We start from the raw sequence: 8,466 nt of genomic DNA on the forward strand, positions 1-8,466 counted from the left end.
TTGACCTGAAGACGTCTTGTTTGATCAACTCTACCTCCAGAATGAACTGATTTTATATGCAAACTTTGGTAAAAAGTTTGATCTTTTATGAGTTAAAAGCACAAAGTATCTTATGCTGCACAACATTGGTTACTAGCTGTCCAGAGCTGCACTGGGATGATCCTGTTTGGCACAGAGTCTTTTATTTTGAAAATATGTTATTTGAGCTTCTGTCAAAGGTAAAAGAAAAAAAAATCAAATTTTGAGAGATGCTAAGTTCTTTTTATATCTTTGCTTTTTTTATATTTATTATTAAAAAAGAAGGTAATAAATCCAAATCCAAATTTCTTAAAGGCTAAAGTAAGACTACACGGCTCCTTCTAGGTTTTGATAGGTAGAAAACGGACTAAATGGATCTCATACTAATAAAGGTTGCTGACCTCTGGTCTAAACAACTTCAGAATTCCTCAAATAAATTAAATTAGAAATTTGACATCAAGTTTAGAATTTGGACAACTACAAAAAAATGTTTTGTTTTACTTTCATATTCTCTAATGTAAAAGTTGTGTGTTTCTAGAGTTAAAAAAGCAACAATATGTAGACAGACAACACAGACCATAACAGGAAAGAGCGTTTGGACTCATAACCACAGCAGGTTCCAACTCGTTTAACTTCATAAGATTTTCTCCTTTGGAACCTCCAGAGAAGATGCAGGAGAACAAGCCTTTTAAATAAAGTTGAATTGCAATTGATCAGAGTTTGTTAGGAATCATCTGCTGTGAGGCTGAATCAGGCAGCAGGTCACAACAGGCTGTGAACACGCCCTCAGAGGGCTGCTGGAATTATGCTCCACAAAAGCTGGACGGCTGTCTTTGAATGGGAGAGAATCGGATGAAAACAAGCCAAGAACACTTGAGCGTCAGTCTGCGTCTTCCTCTGCCGAGCCTGGTCCAGAGAAAACCTCAGGAACCGTTTCAGCATGAAGTTCTTCCACACTGTTCTGGGTCGAGTGCTGCTTTCATTGTTGAGGACACTAAAACCACACAGATAGAGATGGAGCAGCTCCTCTTCCTCCCTCTGCTCCCCTCTGACAAAACGGAGCACATTCCTCAACGTCAAGGTCACAAGGATGGGGGAGGAAGAGGAGGGGGAGAGGAAAACACCTGGAGAGCAGAACAGGGCCACCCCCCCCCATCCTCCCATTTTTAGTTTGTCTACCTTTCTCCTGCCGGCCCCCCTTCCTCCCCATTCCTCCTTTAATATGTCCGCAGAAAGCGGCTCCTCCGCGTAAACAGTCCCGCGATGATAAAAGGCTCTCCGGTGACTCACCAGTGAAGGATTGCAAAACCACACACAGCTCACTTAATGACCGGCCACGCCGTCCCCAAACCTCTGATCAACATCGGATCCCATGACTAATTATGACTCTTAGAGCGGGAATTATAAGAAACTAAACAGCTGCTTTGGGAACAAAACATGTGTCTCACATTTCACTAATCAGAAAATAATAGTTTCAGATGCAGAGGAGAGTCTGGGGAGTTAGCCTAGCATCAGCGCAGCTGAGCTACGACTTCTGCATCCAGAGGACAAAGAGCAAAACTCGCCTCACAGGACGGCTTTGAAGACACAAAGGAAACTTAAAGAGCTTTACATAAAGACGAACCTGACAAACCTTTAAAATCAGAGAACAATAAAAGGCCAGAAGAAAAGTCTATGGCTGTTGAAGTTCAAACTGTAGAAGAACATGCAAAGAACAGGACTTAAATATGGAACAGGTTTAGATCCATGTGAGCTCATTGACGCTGCTGGAGTCCAGCTGCCTGTTTGCTTCCTGCAGGTCTTCACGCCCTGCTGGTTCCAGAATCAGGACATCAGATACTTCTGTTTTCTAGCATTTAGTGATTTATAAACAAGCAGAATTTTAAATCACTTCTGTAGGTAGTTGGTGTAGAGAATTCAGAAAACTCACTTTCTGCATGAGAACACCTTCAGCTTCTCCAAGTCTCACCTGAAACCCCCGAGTCTCTCCATTTATTTAAGACAGCAGGAGGCTGGTTCGGTTCTGCTCTCGACATACCGGGTCAACACAAGAAAAACCACAAGATTTGGAATTTGAATGATTGTTTCAATCAAGAGCTCAGATTTTCTCTACTTTTTTGACCAGAATATCAGAAGTCCAACAACTAAACCCTGTGGGACTCCAGAATCTCTCCTGAGGTGATAACGTTTTTTTATAACTAGTGCCAAAATCATCAAATCTGTCCTCTTGATTATGATTTAATCCAGCTTTGTATTCTAGTCAACTACAATCCCTTTTGCATTTGAAACATTTAGTTCAGAAACCAAAAATGAGAAATAATTACGATGTTCTTGATGAAAATTGTTATGTAAAATATGTAAAAATTGTTTGTCTCTTTTGTGTCTGTCAAATGCAAAACCAAGAAAACTTAAAAAAAAATTAAATCCCTAAACTATTGTATCTTCATATATATAAAAAAAAAATCTGTTGGCTCAAAAACCTCGTTTCCCTGAGAGTGTTTCCTTGTTCATCACTGCAGATGTGGAAGAATTTTCTTTTGGCTTAATCGCGTCAATAAATACTCTACTTAAAACCATATTTAAGATTACCACATTTAAAAACACAAAAGAAATTTAAAAAAAATTACATTTTGAAACCAAAACAAAAATTTTGACAAAGATTTGACATTGGTCACTATTCCTCACATGACCCTCCGTATTTGTTTTAACCCTCTCGTGGCTACATTCCTAGAAAACAAAATGTAATTCCCCAAGAAAATAAAACAAAACAAAAAAGGAAACAAGTCAGAAACTGAAACATTATTTTTAAAAAAATGAAACAAAACAAAAAAGGAAACAGGACAGAAACTAAAACATAATTCCAGAGAAATTAAACAAAACCAAATAACAAAACAAGTCAAAGCAAAACATATAACCAAACAAAATGAAACAAAGCAAAAAATTAAACAAGTCGGTAACCAAAATGTAATAAAAAATAAAAAAAATAAATAAAATGCAACCCAAAAATGAAACAAAACAAAAAAGGAAGCAAGTCAGAAACAAAAGCGCAATTCCAAATAAAAAAGGCAATTCTAAAAATGGAAGATAGCAAAAAGGAAACAAGTTAGAAACCAAAACATATATCAAAACAGAAAAAAAACAAAACAAAACATTAAACGAGTCAGAAACCAAAACGTAATAAAAAAACCTTATCCAAAAATATACCAAAACAAAAAAGGAAACAAGTCAGAAACTAAAATATAATTTAAAAAAAATCCAAAAAAAGAAACAAAACAAAAAAGGAAACAAGTCAGTAGCCAAGATATAATAATAACAAAGAGCAGTTCCAAAAATGAAACAAAACAAAAAAGAAAACAAGTCAAAGCAAAACGTATACCCTAACAAAATGAAATAAAGCAAAAAATTAAACAAGTCGGCAACCAAAATGTAATTCAAAAAGAAAAAAAATAAGTAAAACGCAATCCAAAACTGAAACAAATTCCAAAAAATCCCCCCAAAAAAGCTACTCTGAAAAATGGAACAAAACAAAAAGGAAACAAGTTAAAAACCAAAACGTGAATCCAAACAGAACAAAAAATTAAACAAGTCAAAGAAACAAGACGGTAAACCATTAAAGGTAGGCATCACTGATGATGTAAGGATGATGACACGTGTCCATCATGATAACCTGAAATTATTTGGCTCTCTACTGTCTTCTGACCACAGCCACCACAAAGGTTCAGTGGTTGATCCATAAACTCTTCACCAAAGCTCAGGGTAAACATCTTTCTGCTTTCTCTCTCCAAAATTCAAACGTCTTCATCCAGTCGGTGACATCCCATAATTAGTTTGTTTTCCCTAATGTTTTACTTAATATATTTTGGTTTCTTGAAATTTCTTTTAATTTCTAAAATATGTTTTTTTGATTGTGATCTCTAAATGTTTTTGTGTTGATGTGATTTGCAGTTGTGGGCCGCCGTAAGCTTCTTATTCTTGATGACAAAAACAGATTCTCTGCAGACTGTCAGCTCACCGAGCTCCAGAATGCACCAACATTTACTAGAAGGATGTTCTGCGTGTGGAGAGGATGTGACTGTAGGTTGAAAACTCCTCATTTAGATATCTGACATTTAGGAGCATAAACAGTTGGGATCTAATGGGCGGACTAATGGAAACAAACAGCACTTCCAGACCTCCAACCGCACATTCACCGCTGAGATGGATGAGCTTATCTGAAAACCATCCTATTAGGCCGCTCTTGCTCTCAAGTGGAAACCATAGCGATCAGTCAGCGGCGGGGCTGAGGCGGCGTGCACGGAGAGGGAACATGTGCTGCCTCGTCCTGCCAAGCAGGCGACCGCTGGCTTTCAAAGCCGCGGCCCCACCCTGCTGCACGGCCCAGACTTTACTGCACACACTTCCCCAGCTCCTCCGCCAGCCTCCCACCACACACACCTCCTCCTGACCTCAGCCCACTCCTCCTCCTCCTCTAATGTTCTCCTGCTCTCAGGGGTTTTGAGGAATTCAGACAAACGACTTGAGATGGCAGCGGAGCGTGAAAGCCAGCATCAGACGGCAGATCCAACTCATCAAAAGCAAAGCGGAGCGTCTCACAGACAGGCTGGATGGAGAAGTTTCTCCTTCGGCGCACACACACCATCACTCTCACCTCTGACAGCTAACAAGTTGGTGTCAGCCGGGTCACAGGAGCTGCAGAGTTTGTCCTGAGTGCGGGTTCAACAGAAACAAGCCACCTGGAAGTAACGGCGAACAAGGAGGACTCCAGTGTTTTGAAGAAGCCAGAACCACGGGGGGTTCTGGACAGAGAGCAGCCTCCACGGCTCCAGCTCACACAGAACAAGAACGATATCCGGAGGATCTGGGGAATTTCCTCCTTCAGTTTTGGTCAAATGGCCTGAATACCTTCATTCTGGCTCCAGTAAGATCATCAAACCGCATAAAACAAAGAAAACACACAAAGAGCTTCATTTATTTCACAGTTTGGTTTCTGACTACAAATCTGCACATTTCTCTAAGAAACGTGTGTCAAAGTCAAGGCCCGGGGGCCGGATCCGGCCCTCCAGATCAATTTATTTTATTGTTATTAACGCCCCGATGTTATCTTGTTCTCATTTATAACTTGTATAATTTTGACAAAATACATTTTTATGGAGAGTAAAATATTGAAAGTTATTTAAAGTTTAAACTGATTTATTCTGGAATAATATTCCTGCATTTTTATTATTCATAATTATGTTAAAAAGTTACGGTTTCAAAGTTTTAAAAATTGGCATTCTGCTAACTTTTTGGACTATTTTGGCATTTACCATGATTTTTTAGTCGATTTTAGAGCTTAGCTGATATTTCAGCTACATGCTAGCTGTTCTGGCTAATTTAATTTTTTTTTCAGTTTTTTGTTGTCAATTTTGGAGCTTATCTAATACTTCAGTTAAATGCAAACTATTTTGGGTAAATTTCTTTTTCATTTTTTTAGGTAGTTTTTCTTTTGTTTGGTTAATATTTCAGCCAGATGCTAGCTGTTTGGGGTAATTTGGAGGTTTTTTTCAGTTTTTTATGCTATTTTTTAGTTTAGCTAATGTTTCAGCAACGTGCTAGCTGTTTTGAATAACCTAAGTTTTTTTCTTTGGTTTTTACTCTAATTTGGCATTTAGCTAAAATTTTAGTTGTCTATCAAATTCATCGTTTTTAGGTATCAATTTCAGCATCTTCAGCAGCCAAATTCAGCTCCGATTCACTCTAGCATTATCTCAGGTAATGCTATATATCTAGTTCATAATTACGTTAAAAAGTTGCATTTTTAAACTTTTTCCTGTTCGGCCCGTGACACAAGGTGTGTTTTGGATTTTCGCCCCTGTGTGATTGAGTTTGACACCCCTGCTCTAAGCTAACCCACCTCCGCCGTACCAACAAGCTGACCGCAGTGCAGGTGCCCCCCCCCAGAAATGGGCTTTAACTGCTTAAAAAAAAAGCAAGAACCCTTCTATGTCGAGCCTTATATTCTGAAACAAAAACAATGACAGATTTAAATATAGGCCACGACAAGCCAGAAGAAACCTTCAGCTACTCCTAAACCTCTGCTTTGTTCTTGTTTATCGCTGAGTCAAGTCTGATTTCAACACCCTGCATGTTTAAAGGTGATGACGCGTCCCTTCAAGCTGCAGTTTATGAGCGGCTCTGCTCACTCCAAACATTACACGGCTGTTTTAGAAACCCAAAACCCCCCGAAGCCACAGCACAAGCGGCGCTGCACAAACAGCCCAGCTCAGACGGGTAATGGCTTTGACATAACACCAGGAAGCTGCAGCTCCATCCAGGCTCCTCATAGAACAGGCTTTGACCACATTTGCACAACAAACAGTCGTAACGTTTGCCCCGAAGCCTCTTATCGTAATTACAGACAATTACAGCTAATCATTGGGCTTTATCAGATCTGAAAATTAGAATCAAGGAACATTTGGTTTGTGCACAACAATAAAGCCGGGCAGGGGGCATGTTTGGAGGCTTACCTGTCAGAGATATTTCAGAGCATCATGGGAGGTCTGGCTGCAGCAGCACATCCCAGGGATTCACACTTCCCAATTCCGATCCTGATCTGAGTGGATTTAGTCGTTTGCATTTCTCATCTCGGAACAAAAGGACCGGTTTGCATGCAAAGCAGCAAACTTCCAGCACTTAACTGTAAAACATCCCTGTAGTTAAAGCCAGCTGATGTCCTTCAGGTGAAACCAGCCCCGAGGTTAATGACTGCACTTTAAAGATGGTAATGGAAGAGGCCGGGCTGCTGAGCTGCAGCTCACAGCCGGATCAGAGACGGGCCAACACCTTCACCGCGCTTCACGGAGGGACCTGAGCCGGTGGCACCCCTTCTCCAAACAAACCACGCTTCACATGAGCGAGGAAAGAATGACACACAGGGAACCATGCTGGAAAGAAAGCCAGGCCGGCGTCCCGAAAGAGGCCCGTCATAAATCACAGAACCAGCAGAACATCTGACAACAGATCAGCCTGCTCCCAGGAAAACATCCAGACCACTCCTGGCTTATCCAAAGAATGCATCTGCATTCTTCCCCAACAGATGCCATCTTTGTTCTGGGCTCCAGATCCCATCTCATCCTGGCAGACTCAAACTTGACTTTGGCGGCTGCAGTTCATTTGTTCTGACGGGAACGGGGGCGGCTCTGAAGGCTGTTTTCTGAGGCTTGTGGAGGAGGAAGAGCTTACCTGGATGAGACATTTGCTGACGTCGCTGGCACACAGGGCTTTGTTACAGCCAGAGGTCAGAGACAGTCCTGACAGGACGAAGAGGAGAGCGGCGGTGGCGGGGAGGATCAGCTGAGCAGGCCTCATCCTGAAGGCTCACCAGCACAGATCTGGACCTACAGCAACACAAAAGGACTCAAAACTTCACTTGATGAACTTTCACTCACATGCGCTTTCTGGTGTTCACTGTAGTTTCCACTAAAGATCCACATTTAAATGCAACAGTCAGGCCTGAGGGAGACAGAAGTCATTCAAAGCCATCAGTGCCACCCTCACATCTGGCAACATCAGCGCAGTGGAGCCGTTTTTAGCGCACGTGCGGCGCCCTCGCGGCTCAGCTTTCCCTCCTAACATTTACTGCATGTTGTTTCCCTTCACATGAAGGAGGGAAAAGCGTGAGGAACATGAGCTCCCTCCTTCCCGAGCGCGTTTCTTCACCTCTTCTTTTCTTCCCCCCTTCGCTTCGCTCCAAACTTTCTCTGGAACGCACGCAACTGCGACAGGAGCGCGCGCGGGCTTTGGAAGAAGGATCCTTTATTTCCACTCACCTCGCGGCGCTTTAGGAAGTCCCGGGCTTGTCTTTCAGAAGAAGGACCGCGTCAGTTTGCTCTTTGAACTTCTCCAGGATGGTTTGGTGCCGCCGCTCAAGTGTCCACTGTGTCCAGAGGGCGTCAGTCTCTGCGCAGCACAAAGCGACAGGCAGTCGGGCGCCTTAAAGGCACAGACTCCATTTTCCAGTCACTGTCTGCGGAGGCAAAGCCCGGCCTGAGGCCACACCGACCCCCGCGGAAGGAGCCGAGGGAGCCCGAGAGGAACGCGCCGCTCGTCCAGTCACGGAGCGCAGAAACTGTGCGTAAAAGTGCGCAAAACACGAAAGTGTGAGATGGACTCGAGCGAGCCTCCGCCTCGGCAGGGAGTCCTTTGTCTCCTCTCCAATCAGCGGGCTGTGAGGGAGCTCCTCACGTGAGAAGGAGCAACAAGAGGCTGTAAAGATGACCGCTCCCCGCGGAGGCGCGACCCCATGAGGCCGATGATGCGTCCCCGAGCAGGAGCCCCATAGGGCTGACGCCCGCTGGAGCCAGAGCCCGTAGAACACATGTGTCGAGGCCCGGGGGCCGGATCCGGCCCTCCAGGTCATTTTATTATATTGTTATTTTTGGCCCGATGTTATCTTGCGCTTATTATTCT

The 8,466-nt window shown here is 42.8% G+C and overlaps 1 protein-coding gene across 1 annotated transcript in view; it reads right to left on the reverse strand.

The window, feature by feature from the left end:
* twsg1a (twisted gastrulation BMP signaling modulator 1a) overlaps positions 1-8,396 on the reverse strand; it is a 19,857-nt gene extending 11,461 nt beyond the window's left edge. The window contains exons 1-2 of the mRNA XM_024281037.2: positions 7,827-8,396; positions 7,240-7,394 (exon numbers count right to left, since the gene is read on the reverse strand). Of these exons, the coding sequence (XP_024136805.1) occupies positions 7,240-7,365 (126 nt within the window). The 5' untranslated portion in view covers positions 7,366-7,394; positions 7,827-8,396. The remainder of the gene's footprint in view (positions 1-7,239; positions 7,395-7,826) is intronic.
* Positions 8,397-8,466: the final 70 nt, after the last annotated feature.

The sequence above is a fragment of the Oryzias melastigma genome, linkage group LG17 (assembly GCF_002922805.2).
Source record: "Oryzias melastigma strain HK-1 linkage group LG17, ASM292280v2, whole genome shotgun sequence".
Lineage (NCBI taxonomy): Eukaryota > Metazoa > Chordata > Actinopteri > Beloniformes > Adrianichthyidae > Oryzias > Oryzias melastigma.